The sequence below is a fragment of the Lucilia cuprina genome, chromosome 3 (assembly GCF_022045245.1).
Source record: "Lucilia cuprina isolate Lc7/37 chromosome 3, ASM2204524v1, whole genome shotgun sequence".
Lineage (NCBI taxonomy): Eukaryota > Metazoa > Arthropoda > Insecta > Diptera > Calliphoridae > Lucilia > Lucilia cuprina.
This window is the reverse complement of record NC_060951.1, coordinates 21979016-22003318: the sequence shown is the minus strand read 5'-3', so window position 1 is coordinate 22003318 and position 24303 is coordinate 21979016. Positions and strand designations below refer to the sequence as shown.

At 29.4% G+C, this 24303-nt stretch overlaps 1 protein-coding gene and 4 non-coding genes across 7 annotated transcripts; 3 read left to right on the top strand and 2 right to left on the bottom strand.

Moving 5' to 3' along the window:
* The first annotated feature begins 225 nt into the window (after window positions 1-225).
* On the top strand, window positions 226-297 carry Trnam-cau. Its single transcript has one exon. It is a non-coding gene; the product is annotated as a tRNA-Met (tRNA).
* A 249-nt stretch (window positions 298-546) lies between these two features.
* On the top strand, window positions 547-618 carry Trnam-cau. Its single transcript has one exon. It is a non-coding gene; the product is annotated as a tRNA-Met (tRNA).
* A 262-nt stretch (window positions 619-880) lies between these two features.
* Window positions 881-952, top strand: Trnam-cau. The gene has a single exon. It is a non-coding gene; the product is annotated as a tRNA-Met (tRNA).
* Window positions 953-7052: 6100 nt separating this feature from the next.
* LOC111675152 (probable insulin-like peptide 5) lies at window positions 7053-15260 on the bottom strand. 3 transcript variants are annotated; one of them, XM_046945884.1, is made up of 3 exons: window positions 13210-15260; window positions 7430-7664; window positions 7053-7360 (listed from the first exon to the last, which is right to left on the bottom strand). In XM_046945884.1, the coding sequence occupies exons 2-3, from the start codon at window positions 7662-7664 to the stop codon at window positions 7209-7211; spliced, it is 387 nt and encodes a 128-aa protein (XP_046801840.1). In that variant the 5' UTR covers window positions 13210-15260; the 3' UTR covers window positions 7053-7208. The 3 variants fall into 3 exon arrangements, with proteins under 3 accessions (XP_046801840.1, XP_023291665.1, XP_023291664.1); XM_023435897.2 differs by having other exon boundaries at window positions 7430-7667; window positions 13210-15259; XM_023435896.2 differs by lacking the exons at window positions 7053-7360; window positions 7430-7664 and adding exons at window positions 7738-9147; window positions 9277-9556 and having other exon boundaries at window positions 13210-15247.
* Trnai-aau lies at window positions 8525-8598 on the bottom strand. The gene has a single exon. It is a non-coding gene; the product is annotated as a tRNA-Ile (tRNA).
* Window positions 15261-24303: the final 9043 nt, after the last annotated feature.

The window sequence follows — 24303 nt, the reverse complement described above, 5'->3', positions numbered from 1 at the left end:
CAATTAAATGTATAAGAATAATATTAAATTTACATAACACTTTTTATTAAAAATCTATTTGAAATTTGTAATTTTCTTTTTATTAAAATTTTCTAAAAGTTTCAGAATAATCTACATTCTTGATTAAACTGATTTTAGAACGCATGAATTAAGCATGATATTGTAATAAATTGTCAGAATGTATACAAACCCTATATCAATGAAATTAAATATTCTATTTTTGGAAGCAGAGTGGCGCAGTGGAAGCGTGCTGGGCCCATAACCCAGAGGTCCGAGGATCGAAACCTTGCTCTGCTAGAGTTGTCGGAGTTTTTTTAAAATTTTATTTACTTTAATAATATAAGAAGTTAATTTTTTTATTGGATCTAATAATAAGAAATTTTAATTAAACGTTCTACAGTAATAGAAAAATGTACAAAAAACTTACAATTTAATTATTATGTAGATTGTTTTAAAGGATTTTAATGTCTAAAGTCTCAGAAACGTTCTAATTTTTACAAGAATACAAGTTTTCATATAGAAAATATGTTAAATAATTTAACAGTAAGCAGAGTGGCGCAGTGGAAGCGTGCTGGGCCCATAACCCAGAGGTCCGAGGATCGAAACCTTGCTCTGCTAGTGTCGGAAATTTTTTTTGTTAAAATATCTTTCTATCTCTTAGTTAAGGACTACAATGTTTTAATAAGTGTATAATTTGGATTTCATGAATCCTTTACCGATATTCTTTAATAATTTGTTCTAAAGTAACGTAACATTATAGAATAAAAACTCTATATGGCATCACTGTATCGCTTATTATGGAATGCATGTATCACATATTATACTGTAATGATTTCATATAATCAATGAAAAATTTTACAATATCACTAAAAGTAAACACAGCAGAGTGGCGCAGTGGAAGCGTGCTGGGCCCATAACCCAGAGGTCCGAGGATCGAAACCTTGCTCTGCTATGGTTCGTGGAAATTTTCTTTATACAATTTTTATTTTTTAAGTAAGTTTAAATTATTGAAACTTACTTAGCAATTTAAAACAGTGAGAAATGTACATGAAAAATTTTCATGTAATATTCTTTAAGATTCTTTTTATATCTAACGAAATAAAGAGGGAATTCCATATGAGATTTACCAAAGTAATCATGTTTTAAGAAAATAGAAATATATATGTCTATCAAGGATATTGTCATCCTAAAAATATGCTTTATATTTCTTTGATATTTTGTACTAAATAGAGAAAACAATATAACACTTGACACTACAATAATATTATTCGTCAATAGATGTCGCATAATCATTTAGTGTCTTTTTGTGGTGTATACATATATCTTGGTAAAGTATCTATAGCAATTTATCTAATAAATAACATATTGTCATTCTTCTATTTTTTTATTTCATGTAGAACATAGCATATATTTCCCCATGTCTAGATTAGATATTTTTATACCCTTCACCTTCGTGAGAAGGGTATATATAAGTTTGTCATTCCGTTTGTAATTTCTATAATATAATTTTCCGACCCTATAAAGTATATATATTCTGGATCCTTATAAATAGCGGAGTCGATTAAGCCATGTCCGTCTGTCTGTCCGTCCGTCTGTCTGTCTGTCTGTCTGTCTGTCTGTCTGTCTGTCTGCCTGTCTTTCTGTTGAAATCAGTTTTTAGAGGACCCCAGATATCGGCGAGATCCGAATCTTCAATGATTCTATTAGACATGCTTTCGAGAAGATCGCTATTTAAAATCAGAAAAATCGGTCGGTAAATAACGGAGATATGAGCAAAAATCTGAGACAACCTCTGAAAATTTCATAAAAAATTGTTATAAAAGCAACAACAACAACACTGTATATAGAAAAAGTGTGTGTAGATATATTTGGTTGTATTCAGCTGTGTATTTTTTTTGAATGTTTGGAATCCAAACATACAAAGTATACAGAGCAAAAAAATATGATTTGCATTTTTTGTTAAAATAAAATAATTTTCCCTTTTGTTTTGCAAATATATTTTTTAATGAATAGAAAAAAGTATTTAAAACGTTTTCAATTATATGAGAGTAGATTGTGAGTTATTGTACAATAATTTTATATGCGAATAATGTAAGTTTGAAATTTAAAACTAACATAAATTTTTTCCAATCTACGTCTCGTCAATGTTTACCAGCAATGAATACGAAAGTGTTGTTGTTTTACTCTTGTTTAAAATACACACCATAAAAGATGATTAAAATACACTATGGTGAAGGGTATATAAGATTCGGCACGGCCGAATGTAGCACTCTTACTTGTTTTATTTTGCTACATGACAAATAGTTATTAGGACAAAAAATTACATACATATTTGTTTATTTAGCTGCGTTGTATAAAGAGTTATAGTCCATGAAAAATAAGAAGAAAAACAACATAACCGCGCCAAATAACTTTAAGTTTGTTGGTCACATTTGTTTTGATTATATCAACTAAACACAATAACAATACATACAGTGAAAAATAGAGCCACCTCCTCCTTCGAAGTTTCTTTTTACTTAAAATCCCTCCAATGAAGAATTTAGTTGGAAAAGCTAACTGAAATTTTGTATTGATCAGTTATAAATATAATACCATTATTTTTGCAATAATTTTCGTAATTTTAATGAAATTTTAAATTAAGTTATATAAAATGGTGAGACAAAAGATAAAAAATTACAATCCTAATATAATCTCATTATAAACAATAATTTTGAGTCCAAAAAGAACCAGGAGCAAACTTTGCAGGCGAGACCGCAGAAAAATTATAAAAATACGTCATGTTCAAGGTAAGGGCTATACACAAATTGTTGAAATAATTCTTTGCTCCAAAAAAAAAAAAAAAATAGTATAAACTGTAAAAATGCATAAGTTTAAACCAGAAAATATCAAGAAAGAATAAGAAACAACACTTCTTTTTGGAGCAAGAAATATGAAGTCATGTAAAAAAAATTACGCTTTTGAAGACACAATAGTAGGAATCTTCTTAAAATCTGCTATTTCTTATTCAGCATAGCATCATTAATTATAATTATGGGATATTTACAATCCTATCTTCCCTCTCTATGACCATGTTCCATGGGTCTATTTCATCGAACATCACTGTATGTCAATACCCAGCAGTTCGACAGGACAGTCCCGAACTGACCACTTAACCTACCACTTGTCCTACGTAGAAGTCAATCGTCACTCTACGCCCTACAAAGAGACAGTCAAAAATAGTCAAAGGATGGTAATCTCCAAATGGGTTCTTGGAAGGCAGTCAAATTACTAACTATTTAACTGGAGCTACTTTTTTTTGCTATAAAACTAGGAAATGGACGCGTTGTAGGATAGTGACGATTTACTTATATTCTTGATATTCTTGGTAAGATATTAATGGCAATAAAGGTTAAAAATTTCAAGTGTCTACTCTCTAGAATACTATGAGACATCAATGTGACGATTGACCCGAAGGATATAAATTTGAGTCAACTAGATGGTGGTATATTAGTAGAAAGTAGCAATCATTTCTCCAAAAGAAGGGTAAAATAACTACTTTCGGAAGTTCAATAAAACAAAAACAACTTTTAAGAGTCTAATCTCTAGATTACTTGGAGACAGTAAAGAGTCAATTGCCTCTGCACTCGCTTACAAAGAGGACACTAAAGTGACGACAGTCTTTATTCTCGATTACAAAGAGTTTATTTGTGACGAAAGACCAAAAACATACGAATTGGAGTCAGCCCGGAGGTAAGATATTAATGGAACTAAAATTTAAAAATTTCAAGTGTCTACTCTCTAAAATACTATGGGACAATAATGTGACGATTGACCGGAAAGATATGTATTTAAGTCAACCAGATGGTGGCATATTAGTAGAAAGTAATAATCATTTCTCCAAAAGATGGGTAAAATAATTACTTTTGGAAATACAAAAAAACAACTTTTAAGAATATAATCTCTAGGTTACTTGAAGACAGTAAAAAGACGATTGTCTTTATTATCGATTACAAAGGGTACATTCGTGACGAATTACCCAAAACATAGGAATTACAATCATCCAGGTGGTTAACTATTAGTGGAAATTACTGTCTTTTTCGTATTCATTGATTCTTTGTCAAACTGCTGGGTAGTTATATACATACATATGTATATCCAATGCACATTTTTGAATATACTTTGCTACAGCAAAAAAGTATGCTACACATTTGTAATTCACGTTGTTTATTCACCACAATAATGGTGTGTATAATAATTGCATCGAGTGTGTTGGCTTTTGCTTGATTTTTAGAACTTTTTACTGAAAAATAATGTAAGAGGAAATATTTGTAAGGCCTTATTCAAAACAATTTATCAATTCAATTATAATAGTTAATAATTCTAGAAATTGCTAAATATGTAGTGTAAATGTTAAATGTCTTTTTCATAACAATTTATCACAGTTTTATAAGACAATTTTTCATACAAAATTTGTTCAATAAACCTTTAATAAATTGTTATGAAAAAGACAGTAACAATTACAACAATAATTAGTATTTTTCATCTCTTCATTAATATACTTATTTTTGTTCATTTTCATTACAAAAGCAAGAAACGAGCGACGACACAACCTTCTCAAATGACACTGAATTGTGTTTTCTTCTGCGTGTGAGTAGTCTGTGTAAATTTAGTAACGGTCAAAATGCACTGCGTTGCCGATCGTGATTCTATAACAACTTATGAAAGGTTTATGGAACAAATATTGTAGGAAAATTTGTCTTATAAACGTTGAGATACCTCTTGATGTCGGATATGCAAGCAAAGCCGAAGGGAGAAAGGTAGTTGAGCAAGAAAAAATGTCAGAGTTTTCGGTGTGGGCCCATAGTGAGGAAGTTTCTGAGAACAACTAGCACAAAAACGATTAACATATACTTAAACACAAGATTTGCTGCTGTTATGGAGAATAATCTTCGTTTTTAGGCCGAAGTTTAAAAAAATTGAACGTCAACAGTGAAAAACTTATTGTTGAGCTTAAGGAAACTTCTAAAGCAAACAATAAAAGAACTCAAGCTGGGCTTCAAGGAACTTTAAAAATCAACATTTTGAAACATTATGCTGATAATCAAGTCGAAGTTAGAGGAACTTCTTAAGACAAAAACAACAAATTTCATGCTGAGACTTAAAATGAAGTATTTTTTAAAGCCATACCCATAGTAGTTTTAGAAGGAAATAAAGTTATTAAAAGCAGAGTGAATGGAATTGAGAAAAAAGTGTTCGAATTAAAAATAAAGCGATAATAGTTGTTCCAGAAATCTCTTTTACTTAGAATAAAAGAGTTTCGGTTTGATGGTATTACACCAATTACTGTGTTTAAATTGATCCAGTTGTCACTACAGGCTTGAGAAACAAAGAAGAAGAGTCTATAAAGGTAATCTTAGCTTTAGACGGAAATGTGGAAATATCTTTTTATGATGATGTTATACATATGCAGGGCTTCAGTAAAAACACTCTAGCGGAACAATGAAGAAGAGTCTATAGAGGACTAAAACAGAAACGTCTTAATATCCCTTGATGTCTGATATGAAGGTAGGTCGCAGTAAGAACACTAGTTGCAGTAGAGCAGTGTATTATTGCGATACAATGAAGAAGAGGCTATAGAGGTAAACAAAGACTAAAACAGAAATGTCTGAATATTCCTTTATTATACCCTACACCACTATAGTGGGGAGGGTATTATACGTTTGTGCTGATGTTTGTAACATACAAAAATATTGGTCCAATACCCACCTTAAAGTATACCGATCGATTCAGAATCATTTTTTGAGTCGATTAAGACATGTCCGTCCGTCCGTCCGTCCGTCTGTCCGGCTGGCTGGCTGGCTGTCCATGTAAACCTTGTGCGCAAGGTACAGGCCGCAATTTTCAAGATATTTTGATGAAATTTGGACCAAGCATGTTTTTGGCACAAGGACGAAGCCTATTGAAAATGGTTGAAATCGGTCCATTATTTCACCTAGCCCCCATACAACCGTACCTCCCGATTTGAACTTTTTATGCTATAATTACGTCAAATATTCTGCTATCTCTCTAAAAATTGGCACAAATAAGTTTTATATAAGTATAAATGATACTGCAGATTTTCGTAAGGATCGGCCTATATACCCTAGCCCCCATACAAACCCCCCTTCAAAAAATGACTTAAACGTCTAAAATTGACTTGTAACCATTTGTATCGCAATGAAACTCAACAAAACTAACTGTTATTTAGAAATATATCCTTTTCCCAAATTTACCGAGGATCGGCCCATATTTGACCTATATAAAGCCTCATTTAGAAATTTTAGTTTTTTATCAATAAATTTCTTAAATATTTTGGATTTATGGTAATATTCACCATAAAAGTTTCTTAACAAAAAATAAAAATTTTATAAAAGTAAAAATTTTAAAAATATACTCATGGTGTAGGGTATTATATGGTCGGCCATGCCCGACTATACTTTCCTACTTGTATAGGATATGAAAATAGGACCCAGAAGCCAGTGCTGAGAAAGATCGTAAGGACAACAGTTTGTGGGTATTGAAACAAGCAGAAAGTATTATACAAAAGTTATTCATATTTTGTACTCTTCTAAAAGAATATACATTAATTTCTCTTTCTGAAACTTTCTGATTTGGTTATATAATTTAGGAAACACAAATTCGTTTGTAGAAAGATTTTTAAATTTTGATCTAGATTTTTCTAGTCTAGTAGGTACCTAAATAACTTCTTAGAGGTAACGAAACAAATTTTCCATTTTTTACAATTTTATTTAATAAAATTTTCATAACAATTTCATTTTTAAATTTTTTATTAAAATAAAAATTTGCTAAAAACATTTTGCTAAAACGAAAATAAAAAATATACACACAGCTTGATAATAATTAAAAAAATAAACATAGATTAGAATAGAAATAAAAAGACAACCTAAAATGTTAAAAACAAAAAATAAAATATAAAATTAATAATAACAAAAAAATCTTAAATAAATCTAAACAGCCTAAAATGAATGATCGAGCGAACAAACATGTGTATGCAAAAAAAAAAAAAAAAAGAATACAATAAAATAAAATAAAGTTATTTATATATTAATAATTGCAAATAATATAAAAATAAAATAATAATGATGACGAACAAAATTTAATGGATGTAGTAGATGAACGAATGAATGAAGTACTTTTGTGTAAAAAAAATAAAAAAAAATAATGAATTTTTAATCTTCACAATAGGCATGCAGTTCCGAATAACCGCATGGACGACGACAGCACTCATGAACAGCGCCACCAAATGAAGGACGAAATATGACATCGTCATCTGGCAATAGACGTCTCAAAAGACTCGGTCTACGATTGCCAACACTATCAGCTGAAAATATAAAGAAAATTTTATATTTAAGAAATTTGTATTTAAAGGGATTTGCTTAAATTTACTTACGATATCTACTAGATAGTGAATTGGTACGACCCTCGCATATGACTCGTATCGCCTCAAATAATGCTGTACTACAGTAACGCCTATTGGGCGTATGACCATCTTGTGGTGACAGGGGATGTGTTTGGGCAGGTGTGGGCATATATATTATCACAATTAAGCAAATGACTAAAATAATTGTTGTAAAACTTAAGATACGATGATGTTGGGTTGAGATTATATATTTTAGGGAAAACATCTTCTGAAAAAATAAAATAATGAATAGAAAAATAATTAAAATTACTTTTTTATTAAGATGCAATGCTTGGAATGAATTTGAATGACATTTCTTTTATTTTTAATTTATTTTAAGATCGTTTTATTGGACGTATTAGGTTTCATATAAAAAAATGCTTAATTTTTACAATAAAATATATATTCTCAACAATAATATTAAATGGATTTTAATTAAAATTGTTAAACTTTTAATAGAGGTGTGACATTTCTAACTATATATATCTTACACCAGATTTATTAAAGTAAATGGATCGAGTTTTCATGATCATATTTATGCCAACCATTGCAACTTTATTTATCATTTATGATAAATGTATTTAAATATCAGATAGATAGATTATCGTATTCCAATATTTTGGAATAATTTAAATATTCAGATGCCGTCGGTCTTATGAATATTTGGATGAATATTATGAGTCTTAGAATACTGTAGTATGAAATTGAGATGGACATTTCGAGATACATCCCAGACTATGTCAAAACCTGGAGGTTGTCGTGAATTTTATATCATACAGCGATTTTGTTAGATTGGAAAATTCTCAAATATAAATCTTATATAGACATCCTTAGATGGAATTGTTAAACCGATTTAACGATCAAAAAGTATCCAAAACAAGTCGATAATTTAAAATGAATATTAAATAAAACAATTTTTTATTACATTTTTATGGATCCGGCACGATGTTGGCTACGAAGCACCTATAAAGTGGAACTTTAGGGAGAGAACTTCTCCCTAAGCATCTTTTTATACACCTTGATAATTTGGGCATAAATTTATGAAGAATAATAATAATTATGTATAAACTTTAGCAAAATAAACATTGGCCCATGAGGGGATCGAACCCGCGACCTTCGCGTTATTAGCACGACGCTCTAACCAACTGAGCTAATGGGCCGACGTTTATCTTATCTTAAATTTTTATATTTATTAATAAGTAAATTTAAGTTTTAAAACTAATAAGTAATATAAATATTTTTGAAAGCAATATTATTAGCTGCATATTTTAAGAATTCCCTTTAACCATTTTCTTAAGTATTTGTTAAAATAATTTTCGTAAACATCACAATTATCCTTTAGTTCTACTATATCAAAACTATTAATAGACTACCTACCCTTCCCCTAGGAGTAGATATACATAGATATTTTTAATTACATTTATGATTTTTAACTTAAAATTACAATTCTTAAGAATATTCTTTTAAAGAAGAAATATCTCGTCTCTTTTTATTTATATATATTTTTTGGAGATCTTGAGAAATTAGTCAAAACATTTCCAAACGTTTAAAACTTCAAACGGGCGCGCAATACATTTTCAATTCCGAATAGCCGCAGGGTCTTTGGCAACATTCATGAATTCGTTCGGTCTGAACATTCCTAAAGTAGATTCCATCATCACTAGCAAGACGTTTCAAAGAATTCGAACTAAACGCGTCACTATTATCCGCTGATATCAAGAAAAGAGTGAAAAGAAGAAAAGAGAACAGAGAAAAAATCAGTCAATAATTTTGGACGCAGTATTTAATTTTTTAATTAATTTTAATTAAATGGGATGAAGGGGGGGGGGGAAACTTACTATAATGCGTATATTGTTGGGAACTATAAGGTCCACCACAGAGTAGCCGTATTACATCAGACAACGAATTGCTGCAATAATGTTTATATTCGAAACTATGACTATTGCCACTCGGTATTAGGGGGTGTGCCTGTAGCGGTGTAACTACTACTAGCACTAAAATACCAACTAAAATCGCTGGTAAACTCATCAGATGAACTGGTGAGGCTGTTTTTGAAGTTTTGCAGGTATTGATTAAAGACGAAGAGGAGTACATTAAACGTGCCTTTGGTAACACCATCTGTAATGATTTAAAATGATTCAAGTTTCACCATAATAAAACATTTTTCTTTTGTATCTTTTCATCTATAACTTAACTATTCTTAACTGTTAACATAATCTTAAGAGATTTATTTCTCGGGGGATCATTTCTGAACTGAAAAGCGAATTTTCATTTGGTATTTTCTTTAATTTAATATTAAATAAATTTCAATTTTTGTTTAAAACTTCATGAGTGGCGAATAGTTTTCATCATGTAAAAAAAATGAGAATTTTTGTTTAAATTTGATTTTTACATTTTAAAAATTATTCCAAAAAAATACTAAATTAAAGAAAAACAATAAACCGGAAGATTAAATTTAGTTCAAACAAGGTTTGCAGTAACATTGTGTCTTTCCCCTTTTTATTAATAAATCATATTCAAACAAAATATAATTACAAACAGATTACATAGTAAGTACACATGTATGTATGTATGTATGTATGTATGTATGTATGTATGTATGTATGTATGTATGTATGTATGTATGTATGTATGTATGTATGTATGTATGTATGTATGTATGTATGTATGTATGTATGTATGTATGTACATGAAAACATGTTTAACCTTTTTTTTACATTTACAAACATACATATGTACATCTAGGTCTTACATCAAGGCTTTTACATATTTTGTTTAGAATCAAATTTAAACTTAAATTCATGAACTACTTACGCGTGTCGAAATATGTTTTTATTTTTTCAATTATAATTATTATTTTAAAATTTTCTGTCAGGGTCTAAAGACATTTTTCTTGAATTTTTTAATTTTAAATAAAATTTTAATATGTAATAATAACTACTTAATCAGTCATACAAACCCACAAAATGTGTGGATTGACATTATCAGAAGAAAAAGAAAAGAACAAAAAAAAAAATAAATAAATAAATAAAAACACAAAGACTGATTATTTACAAAATAAATGACTGACTTAACGACTGACTGTATAGTTATAAGTATGTACTTGTTATTTTATAAATTTTTTTATACAAATATTCGAGTACAAATATACATAAAATGTATAAAAGAAAAGTGCGTGTAATCATAATGTTTTTAACAAATTAAATAAAATAATTTTAAAAATATATAAATAGAAATCTTATCATTTTTTCAAGTTTGATGTTTTTGTGTGAAAAAGAGTTTATTCGATTTGTACTCATATCTCTATATGAAAGATTAGTGTTTAATTTAATTAAAATTAAAATATAATTATGAATTTGTTAAAATTACTTTTATTTTTTAATTTAAATTAAAAAAAATAATAATGATTAAACTGATATAAAGTTTGTAATTGTTTTAAATAATTTTGGAAGTATTTTGATGATCTTAGATCTTTTTTGCAAAAACATAAGTGTGTATTAAAAATGGTATTGACATTAGACCCTTCTATAATCATAATCTTGCTAACGTTCCATCTATAGTATTATCTATAAATCAATCTATTATATTGACTATAAACCAATATGAAGTCTTGACTATATATTAGTTATATAATCCTTAAATATATAACAGTGTATAGATTTAACTGTAGAACAGTCAGTCAGTCTATAGTCTCAGTCCATTCTTTATATATCACTCTTAGTCTGATCAATAGATTAGCTCACTCTTCTAAATATAGATCTGTCCGTAGTTTTAAATACATATGTATCCGAATCCTTATACATATAGCGGTATATAGATATACCTAGCCAAAAATTAAACGAAGAACTTCCAAAGTATAACCTTTATCACCACTTCAAAGTTAGCACTAAGTAATTGTTTTTACCTTCTTTGGAAGTGATCTTTATTAACATCCAAAAAAGCGAAATTAATCGTTTTGTTTTTTAAATTAAAGGTATATTTTTTTCTACTGAATTTTTTTGAATTGAACTAATTTTATTTTGGAGTTAGTTGATAAATGCGTGTAATTTATTAGTTGTATTCTGTAATACAAAACAACTTGTATTCACTTCCTAACAGCTTTCAAAAAGAACATAAAAATTACTTCCTGTAGTGAATTTGAAATCAAATAAATGGGGCATTCCTTCTTGACAAGCCTGTGTTAAAATCGTCACTTCTTCAGTACTTCCATGGGGTAAATTCTACTTCATTTACGCTTCTTCAAAACTGATAGCTAGATCAGTTTTGACTTTAGATATGTCTATGATATATAATATGGATCAGTCTAACAATATAATAACAATAATCTTGACTATATATAAGTCTATACTCTTTACTATAGATCAGTGTATAGTTTTGGTTATATATAAGTCTATATTATTGACTATAGATCAGTCTATAGTCATGACTATAGACCAATCTATAGTTTTCACTATTTATCAATCATCAGCCTATATTTTTCAGCTAGATCAGTTTTGACTTTAGATCTGTCTATAGTATAGACTATGGATCAGTCTAAAGTCTAACTAGCTAACTAACTAACTATATTATTCTATAGTCTTGACTATAAATAGATCGTTGTATAGTCTTGACTAAAGATTGATGTATCGTCTTGACTATATATAAGTTTAAATCTTTTCTATAGATCAGTGTATAGTTTTGGTAATATATAAGTCTATATTATTGACTTTAGATCAGTTTATAGTTATGACTATAGATCAATGTATAGTCTTGACTATGTATCAATAATTAGTCTTAACTATAGATCAATTTATAGTCTTGACTATAGATCAACCTTTAGTATTAATTATAGATCAATCTATAATATTGACTATAGATCAATCTATCGTGCCTATATTCCTGACTATACATCAGTCTAAAGTCATGACTATAGATCAATCTTGACTATTTATCAATCATTATTCTTGATTATAGATTAATCTGTAGTGTTGCCTAAAAATCAATTTATAGTCTCGACTATATATAAATCTATAAATCAGTCTTTAATCTTTTCTATATATCAGGATATAGTCATGGCATACATATATCAGTTTTTAAACTTGTATACTCTATTGGTATAAGTCTCTCTCGGCTATATATAAGTCTATTCTCTTGACTATATATCTATTTTTAGCATGTAAACCAATTTATAGATTTGTATTGGAATTTTAACCTTAAAAACATTCTTTTGAAATGTGGGAAACGAATTTTGCCCTTAGCTCAGAATTTTTAAAAACTCTTATAATATATACAATGAATTGAAATCTATTGCCTTTACTACGATTATGATCATTATGAACTAAAAATAAAATAATCGGGTTAGTCCAATCCAATCATTGCCGAAATTGGTTTTGATGTTATCTATATTCATCGATATAAAATCGATTTTCAGATCGAAGTTGAATTTAAGTAATGTAAATTTATGTTTGATTGAATTCTATGACAATGCGTTTCTAAGAGTGCGATTGAAAACAAAGTTTTATAATATTGGAAAATAATAATTGACAAAATTGTGTTGAAAAATCTATTGGGTTCATTTCTGTTTATTTGAATTATTTATATTTTGCAAAGAAAGTGTTAAATTGTCATGTATATATTACAAGTCAGATATTGAAATGAATTAATTTTCATTCAAAAATGAATTTGTTTTTTTAAATTTGTAAATTTTCCTTAAAAATTTCGGCGAATCAATTCATTTCAATTTCTGCATTACAACATTTCTTGGCAAAAAGAGATACAAATAATTTACTTACTTTTGTAGTTTTCTAACTGAACAATCCGGCAAACTGGTGAGACGCGACAACTGTTGCTCATTATACATTCAGCAAAAGCTCTTTATGTAAAATCTCTTTCCCTTGATCGTTGCAGATGTTTAAAAGGCTGCGTTTAAATTACGAACAATATGGTGGACACAACCAATTATTTAAAGTATTTTATTCGTTGCTTTTTTTTTAAATTTTCTAAATATAATTTTGTTGTAATCACTTAAATAAGGAACTTTAAATTTTTAAGTTGATTTGTTTTTGTTTTTACGAGGGTTGTATGACAAACAATATATATTTCAATGGCGTTTTATTTGTTAATATTAAATAAAATAAAAATTATTATTATTTGTCTATCACACACAAGCTTTTTCGAAATCACAATTTTATATATATTTTTTAATTTGATAATTTATTTTCCATTCAAGAAAGTACTTTAACAGACATCTCTCTCGGTTTTAGCGAAAACTATAATTCGTGGTCAATTGACCACTTTGTAGACGCTTTATTATGTCCAGAAAAAAGTTTATTTGTTCAAACTGATTCGATATATTTTGAATTCTGGATTTGTAAAGATTTATTGAAATTTACTTCTTTTGGATTTTGTTAAAGTTAAATAAGATTGCGTGCAGGGTGCGAGCACTACACTGTTTCGTATCGAGCTCTGCATAGCTCTGGACATAAAGATCGTTTGCAATGAACGTTGAAACCTTCTTGTGATGGTATTTGTGTGGTGTGTTTGACGACGCGCCTTTTGTCGATGTTGTTGTCGTCGATGTTGTTATTGTTGTTGTTGTTGTTGCTTTCGATCAGTGAGATTTTCCAATGTTTGTTGTTACTGATGGAGTCAAGCATTCGACTTGTTTTTGTGTTTCTTGAGAAGATTTTCTTCTAGTACTTTGTTTATTTATTTTACACTATTTACACTTGTTGTTGTTGGTCACACTTACATGTTGTAGTGCTTGTTGTTCTTGTTGTTGTTACTGATGCAGCTGTTTTTGTTATTCTTACGCCTGTGCAACAAACATTGAATTTATTTATAGTTTTTCCTTAAATAAACAAACACTCTGCTCTGCATGTAATCGTACGTTGAGTTACAGATGTGAGTGTGGCATGCATGCAGATGATAGATAACATAAGTCGGTCGTTGGTAGTGTTGTTGTCGTTGCTGGTTACAACTTTATCTGCTTGCTGTTGTTGTTGTTGTCAAATCTTGTAAATATAAATAAGTAATGAAAATAAAAACAAATATTTTCTTTCACGGTAACAAAATCAGCTGGTTTTATTTTTAGACTTTTTATTTGTTTGTTTGTCCGTTTGTTTTTGTTTGTTGTTTGCTTGTTTACGAGTGAGTATTTGTTGCTTTGTTTGACAGAGATTACGATAAAGTGGTTGTTTGGTTGGTTGTTTATAAACGCTTCGCGGAATGTTGTTGGCTGGTGTTTGTAGGTTGTTAGAGTTAAACGCAAGAGGAGATCGATCAAGTGATCGGGTCAGTCAGTCTATTTTTAGACTGGCGCCTGGCTAAACTTAACCAAAGGTGTTTATTAATATTTACATATGTATGTATGTATGTATATTTTAACAATATTTTTTTTGCAATCAAACTTTTTTTTACACAATTATTAAAGCGAATACACAAGTTTGTTTGAAATATTGTTTGAGATTCGTAATCTGTAAACTTTTTAATTGGTTTTTACCGGTTTTCTTTACACGTTCAGTGTGTTGTAATTGATTTATTTTTGATTAAAATTTATTTTAATTTTAAATGTTTGTAAGTGCGTTTTTAGTTATATTTAGCTGGGGATGCTGTTGTTGTTAAATTTAATTAATTTCTTTTTCGTTGCACTAAATATTTCCAATACGATTTCCGCGATTTTAAGTTTATTTATAGTTTTCTGGAATTGTATAACAATTAAATAGTTCGCGTTCTAGGCGTTGTGCCTCCGTTCACAGCCGTTTTAGAAAAGAAGATCCGCTTAAAATTAAACAAGCATCTGAGTGAGCAGCTAGAGGCAAACTCTTATTCATAACTTATGGACCAGACCATTTTGTTATTGTTTTCGTTTTCGTTTTCGTTCATTCATTATCAACAGAAAATATTAAGAGTTTTATTAACTTCTGGTTGTTTATATTATTTATATATATTTTTTAAAACATTTCTTATTTCTATATTTCATTTATGAACGAATGCATTGAGGGAAATTTATATAAATGCATTTAATAGTCACGACGATCGACGATCTTTATGAATATTATGATGGAGTTTATAAAATGAAAATTTTCAGTTGAGAATTAATTTTATGGAAATATGAGTCATATCGCATATTTATTACACGTGGTTTATGAAATAAACCATATTTAAGACCAAAAAAATCGATTCCCGTATTACAAAGAATCGTACAAGAGGAAAATAAATTAAGAATTTTCAACGATTTTATTTAGTATATTCACAACTTGATTTAAAGCTTTGAATTGGGACTCCATCAAAAAATCGGGGACTGATCCAGTAGTCCTCAATAAAGCATCAAAGAAATCACAATCAATTCGGCTACGGATATTAGATCAATCTATCAAGAGTTGTTAACAACTACAACACATGACAAGGAAACAATTTGCGAAGCAAATTTCCTATCGCATAATTAGTTGTTGACACCACCTGATTATTTCTTGTGGTTTTATAGGTAAGCTAGTGTCTATTCCTAACAAATCGAATCAAACTTCCTTAAAACATCAGAGATTTTCTTAAAGTTTCATCTGTAAAATCGATCATTTTTTCTTGAAATTTTCCAAATAAAAATTTAAAAACAAAATCTCCAATTCTTTTACCTTAGGTACGTGCTCAGTCAGGGGTTTTACTGTAATCAAATTTCCACCATCAGAGCCAATCCGGTGTACAAAACAAAATGAACTAGTTAATATAGTCGCTTCAAGGCTGTGGATGAGCCTTCAGTCATACAAGTAATATGTTTTATGAATAAGTGTGTAAAATCTATTACATTTGTTGTAAGTTAAGTATTTGAGAAAAAATCAGTTATCACACTCGTAATTTCAAAATCTGCCTTTATTTTTACTCGACGGGGTGTATGTTGTTTTAAAACTCAATTGTTTTGTATTATTTTTCATTTATTGTACAGACAACCGTCTCAAACATTAATTTATTTTATTGCTATTGTGTTGGTAGTATCAGTTTTATACACCCAATCAATTCATTTTGTGTTCACACTAGAGGCTCATATATGTAAGTGTGTACGTATGTTTCATATTTTTTTTAAACATAGACAAATTTCAAATGTGATTGTGTTTACGTTATACAACTGATTCACTAGATGACAGCCCCGTTCCGATTAAATTTACGTTCCATTTATTTTATTTTATTTGGTTTAATTTGATCAATCAAATCTATTGATCAATTGCTGCCTGTTCACATGTTGATTATCAATTATGGAAAACGTATTGGGGTTCATGCGGTTAGACACTTACTCTGTCTCTTATTTTAAAAATTCATTATTCTATCTCACATGAAGCATAATTATGAAAAAGCTATAAAAAGAAAAAAATAAGTTTATGATTATGAAATATTTAACGAAAAATAATATTATCGTTGTTTTACTTAGTAACTAACAAGTAACAATTTACGCATTCTTACATAAATAAATTAATTGAGATTAAGTTGTATGCTTTTCACGAGTTTGCTGATTTACATAAAAATATTGTCCACGATGAAGAAATTAATAACGGTCAAGAACATTTAAGTAAACTAAACATATAGGTACATACATAATATCAGCAAATTTTACGAATTAAATACGAATTTATTTAAGGCAAAAACTTGCAAAGTTTAGGTTATGTTCGACTCACACCAGAGCAGTTCTAGCCATGAATGGTTAGCTATCTCGCTAAGAGATGCCTGACATTCGTGAACGAATCTGGATAACGTGAAGACACCAGATAAAAATTTACTGCAAGTACAAATTCGGATATTTCCATTGTATATCCTTTAGTACCATATCCAGTTCACAGCCGTTTTTATAGAGATGGAGATTTAAGCGTGTAGGAATCTGCAATAATAATGTAACTTGAAACAAACCGCTTTATTATAATGGTGAAAACTTGGAACAATCAGCGTAGATATCAAGTGCTCCATCCTCTGAGAAAAATGAATCATTCGATATCTTAACTGTGAAGCTTTTGTCAGTATCGCCCACAATCGTTGAATACGTAGAACCATGAGTGTAAATTTCAGTGCTTCAATGTTTGTTTGAAGACTTTGTCACGAAGGATAGTGGGTTATCAATGATCGATATTTTTGATAATGTGTTTGAAATTTGGCAGATGCAATACGATACGGTTTGGCTTTTAAACCCTATCCAGACAGGGCACTATGTTTAAAGCCAATGTATAAACTAATGCAATAGTTGGATTTTTCGAAAGCATTCTATCAGACGAGTGGAGACACAAGCCGGACAGGTCGGTAATATTTTGCAAGCCGCCGCCGACTTTTTTTTGGCTCAAAAGTTTAAGCCGGATTTAACGTATACCTTGATAAAATAAGAATCGCACATGTATTTCAGAAAGAGTTGCCACACAATATTATGCTAATATTAAAATAGTAAGAACTTCTAAAATAATGTCCATTTTTTACAAATACCTTATAAAGAGACAGTTTTCCGTTTAAACAGACTATTTCTTAAGAAAAAGTTAAATTGAGCCGACAATTCAGCTGCCGCCAATATTATCTAAATTAAGCCGCCGACCGATGAGATGCGCCGTCGATCATATTACATCGGTTTGTATCGCTGCAGACGAGTGTTTCATGCATCAGAATAGGCTTTATGACCATGTCGAAAAACCATTTCACAATTCTTACCTATGGGTTTTCTAAATGCATACATCGCGATAGATACATTACGGGCTCTAGCTTAGATATTTAGATTCCATGATAACTTAGAATCGGCAATTAAGGAAGAAATCTTGTATATTTTCAGAACAAGTTTATTTTTTTCAGATTTAGCACTGAGACCACTGTTAGTACTTTAACGACTAAGTTGTCTTAGTGAATATTTAAGGTATTGCGAATGAATGCATTGTCATTGTTGCTGAATATTTATAATTCAAAATTCTTCTTGTCGTATAACGTTTTTCAACGTGTTCCATACAAATCGAGTATCCTTAAAGTACATTGAAATAGAATAACCCCTGAATTATCAATTTTAACAATACTTTAGTAGAATAAATAACTCGGTACTCAGGTTCGTACATTACTCCATTTCTGGCACTGATAAAATGTACACAGATAAACTCGAAATTTATTTACATTTTCAATGCGGACATGAAGTCTACGTGCACAAAAATTCAATGGAATTATATAGACTTGTGAACGTATGTACATTTAGTATATTGATCTCCAGCCAAGATTTAATAATATTCTATTTTTAAAGACATAGTCCTAAATATTACATTTACATTTAGTATAGAGATGAACACTGACAAACCATAAATAAGTCCGACTTGACGTTGATTATTGAGGCGTATTCAAATTTTCCAATCTGAAAGAAAATGAGGTGGTTGATACAAGAGTACACTTACTTCATAACTTGTTGATGCTATTTTTATTGCAACAATGTTTAAAAATGGACAGTTCATATGATTAACACACCATCAGAGATTTTAAGGAATTAATTCAAGTTATGGTGTTTTCTCTAGATTGACTTTTGTTCTAGTTTGTGTTCATTTCGGAAAAATAAATTACTTTATAAATGTATAAAGTGTACTTTTCAAATATGTAATGTTGATTGGTTGGCTAATAAGGGTTAGAAGTTCAGCACTCTTTAAATTGGTTCCTGCTGAATTCCATCATCATTCATACCATAAAATCTAAGCACCACTTACACGAGCAAACGAAGGTCCTACCAGTCAAGGAATATAATGCAATGCTGACTAAATAGTTCTCCCTAGGATGTCAACGAGGGATTTATTCCAACTTAAACCTCACACAGTTGGATGCTCCGCAAGGCATATCAGGAAGGATCTATGAGTATGCAATATATTTAAGGGAATACAGCAGCTTTCAACGACATTCATAGACACGCCATAAATAATAATTTCAGATTACTGCATGAATGTTGTTCTTGGAGTTTGCCGATCGTCAGCTAGAGCAGAGTTGCTCTAGCACAACTGATTCCACAATTGCACAGGGCATTTGGGAGACCTTTTTGTCGGCCGAAGTCAAGGATGGAGTTGATTTTTTGAATTAGTAAGGTCTGCTTTTGCAGCTGCAGAGGCACTTGCCACGACAAACAGAAATACCACCGCGCTGGGACTTGCCTTGTTCTTGAGGCAAGTTTTCCAATATTCGTGTGTAGAAGTAGATATAATTCTTTATTCTTGAACCCAAATGGGATCGAATCTCTCTGTTCATTTCTCTTCAACTTCTAAAACATATATAATTTGTACGACTTAGTTTGGAGTTAAGATCAAAATAAAATAATTTTAACAGTTTGTCTTATAATAAAGAATGAACTCCTTTAAAAATGTTTTGGCTGCTGATTCGCTTATCACCTCGGACAATTCTACAAGACTATTTATGAGACATTAACTCGTAAAAAAAAAATCACAAACAAAAAGTACCGTTTATTGACACTACGCTGTACAAAGTCGCAAAAAAATAAAAATAATACAAAACATATCGGCAACTAAAATGAAAGAGGGACTATTTGAAAAGGTTCACAAAAAGAAAACAAAAAGAAAAAAAAGATCAAGAAACGTTTTCAAACAATAATGACTTATTATTGAAAACGATTCAGTACAAAAAATAAATCGTTATTAGGTTGTTTTACAATTACAATACCGCAAATTTGTCACGAAAAAAACGCAGTCTGCTGACAAAACTCCACAAAGAAGTGAACGTATGAAAGATGAATGCACCAAGAAGTAAATATTCGATCAAGTCACTAGGGTCGGTTATTGATTTGTCATTTTGTTATTGTTGTATATTGATTTTAACGATCAACAAAATATGAAAAATTAAAACGTGGGAAATTATAATGAACTTTCTCAAATAAACAAAAAGTAAATAAATAAGTCTGCTGATTGAAAACAGTATCAGTGTTGAATTTATTTTATTTACTTTAAAAACAAAAACATTTTAACGAAAAATAAACATAATGTCAATCTAATTAACCTGTGATAAAATTTGGTGATACCTATACTTAGGAGCAGTTTTTTGTTTCTACCGTTTGGAGCGGGAAGTTCTGATTTTTTAATTTTTATACCCTGCACCACTATAGCGGGGAGGGTATTATACGTTTGTGCTGATGTTTGTAACATACTAAAATATACCCACCTTAAAGTATACCGATCGATTCAGAATCATTTTTTGAGTCTATTAAGACATGTCGGTCCATTATTTCACCTAGCCCCCATACAACTGTACCTCCCGATTTGAACTTTTTATGCCATAATTACGTCAAATATTCTATTATCTCTCTAAAAATTGGCACAAATAAGTTTTATATAAGTATAAATGACACTGCAGATTTTCATAAAGATCGGCCCTTATTTGACCCTAGCCCCCATACAAACCCCCCTTCAAAAAATGTCTTAAACGTCTAAAATTGACTTGTAACCATTTGAATCGCAATGAAACTCAACAAAACTAACTGTTATTTAAAAATATATTCTTTTCCCAAATTTACCGAATATCGGTCCATATTTGACCTATATAAAGCCTCATTTAGAAATTTTAGTTTTTTATCATAAATTGCTTAAATATTTTGGAATTATGGTAATATTCAACGTAAAAGTTTCTTTATAAAAAATAAAAATTTTAAAAATATGGTCATGGTGTAGGGTATTATAAGGTCGGCCATGCCAGACTATAATTTCCTACTTGTTTCTTTTATTTTTTTTTTTTTAATTATAAACATAATTAGTGTCAAACAAATTAACCTGTTATAAAATTTGGTGATACCTCTACATAGAAGCGGATCTAGCTCTATTTAATTATATCCTTCACCAACATTAGTGTACCCTTTGACAAGTTTTACACTGAGACTTAATAAATCGATTTAGCTTTATTCGTAAGTCAGTCCAATGGTCTATCTGCAGCAAAGGAAATTAATGATATAATAATAAAGACTCATAATATTCATTATTAACCGGAACAATTCTCAGAAAATAACAAAGACAATTAGATGAATTTTATTACACGTAATTGTTTCACCTAGGGACTATTACGCTTAAAATCATAACATGAATGTGTCTAAAGTATTCAGCATAAATCACTCTGTAAAAATATTTTCCGGTGGGTTCATAATTGGTCAAAGCTCTCATATAAGGGTCATTACTGATTATTTAAATGCACAAATGAAAATAGATAAACATAATCGATAATAGATAAACACTAATTTTAATTATAATTTAGATGAGAAACAAGTTAGCATCTAATTGAATCTGGCTTAATGTTTTCAAATCATTTGTTTTGTTTAAAAGTTATTTAAATAATAGTAAAACATTAAGGTAAGGTTTACATCATATGGGTCACTCGGGAGTAGTCGGCAACGAAAGGCCGAATGTAAAAGCGATAAAGAGAAGGGAGCTCGAGGTAATTAACCTAACAAACGCGACATAACGAAAGTTGAATTAAAAATATGGGTGAGAGAACCCCATAAGGCTTCTTGGAATAATGAAACGGTGGGTAGAACCACAAAGATCGTATGGTGTGAACCTGTTGAGAATAAAACACAAAATCTCCTCAAAATTAGTATGTCTGCAGTTAGTATAATGTGTTACGATGATGTACATATTCTGAGGGGACACACAGGATTACGAGCATATCTATAAAAAATTTGAAGTGCGGATTCAAACGAATGTAGAGCATTTGGAGAGGATAGTGAAACTCTAAAGCACTTTCTATGTCACAGTCAGGCATAGTGGTCTAGATGTATTTCGTTTAATAGTACCCAAAATTATTACGTAAATTCAGTAGGGAACGAATAGAAAATAAAAAAAATATCTCACTATAAATTCCGATTCCCCGTTATAAAGAATCCAAAAGTTACCACTTGAATATTTAAAAAGTACCAAAGAGTCCCCACTTACATATTATTCAGTCAAATTTATGATTCTAGGCTACATATTTTAGAAAATTGAAAAATTATTATTTTAGAAATACAATTTTATTTTGTGTACACAGAAAAAATTATCGGTAGTTTATTTTCAATTAACATGTTTTAATTTTCTTTATTTTTTATTTAAACAAATTGTTATTTGTCTTAATTATCTCGTTTTTTGAAACTAAAGTGTAAAATTTTGATTAAATTTTTAATTAATTCAATTAATTTTTTAATTGATTGAAAAAACTTTTCTGGCCTTCTTTTCTATTTAAGTGTTATTTTTAATATTTTATTTTTGTGCTAGCAACATTTATAATAGTCAATAAAATTTTAGGCATATAATATTCAAGTTTCTTTACAATTTATGAAACACTTTATATGTTAAATTGTGTCAGTAAAGTGATAATTTTTGTAAATGCTAACGCATTGTTAAAGGTCTAGTATTCCTTTAACGTTGTGTGTAATCGATTAATAATTTGATTGTTTTAATCACCTTCTTAATTGATTTTTAAAAAATTCTCTATCAAATAGTTTCATTTTTTTGATTAATAAATTAACAACAAATCAATTTTATATTTATTAAATATTTAATTTATACAATTAATGAATTAATCAACTTTAAATCTTGTCTAAATTATTGACATTAATTGTTCTGATTAATTCGTTATTTAGAAAAAAAAAAAAAAAATATATATATATATTATATATATATATATATATATATATTATATATATATATATATATATATATATATTATATATATTATATATATATATATATATATATATATATATATATATATATATATATATATTTATATATATATTTTACAAATTTGGTAATTGATATCATTATTATTTCGGTTATAAGTGCAAAACTTGTTTGATACAATTATTTTGATAATTAAAACTCATTTTCAGTTTTTTCTGTGTAAGTAAATCAACTTTTTTTTTCAAATTTTATAAAATTTAGCTCAATGAGTTTGAATATACATAATTAATTCTTTCCCATTTTTTTTACTTTTTTACGATTCTAGGTTCAGCCATTTGGGATGTGTCAGCCAGTAACGTAATTCTTTTAAATACATATACATATGTATAAAAATTGATATCCTCTGGGTTTTTAAGAATAAATTCAAATGTATTTTTTTTTGTAACATATTCAATGTGTTTTAATTTTGTATTACTAAAAAATAAATATATGTACAATATTTTGGAAATATTTTATAACATGATTGGCATATTTTATTTATAGCTTGTGATACGACCACAGCTCAATTTTAACATTTGCCACAATTTTTTTTAATGATAACAATATGTTGTGGAATTTTTTAAAAAATTCTTTACTTCTAGAATGGTAGAGATGTCATATCCGGAATAATATCACTCCCAATAAATTTGGCACAAAGAAAGTGCCCAAAAATGTTACTGTCATATCCTCATATTCTACATTCGTCTGAATTTGCTTGTCCAAATTCGTAATCCCGTATGAATTGTTGAATGGTTTTGTGTTAGTCAAGTTAAGTATCTCCAGCTTCCTTTAATGAAAGTAAATTCGCTATTTGGTTGCCGGCTACTGCCAAGAGGCCTGATAAACCTGTGATGTAAAGCTTACTTCTGTGAGAGTATTCGGTTAAGGCTTTTACTATCTATAGATTTAACATAATCGGTCGAACTTCCGTCAAGTGCTGTGATGAATTAAATGGTAATGGAATTTTGTCTTTGGGTCTTCAGAATAGAACCCGAGGCCCGATTTCTTCCCTAGTTTAGAACCAATATCGGAAAATATATGGTACCCGATATATCATATCTTCAAGTCCTTTAGCAATGTTATCGATTAGAGGATAGCTGTCCCCGACGATTCAACTAAGGCAGTGCCTTTCATTTGACACTTAAAAAAAATTGTGTCCTAAACGGTTTTTTAAGGGCCCGAACATTGTATCGATAGTCTGCAAAAGTGTGCTTTTCC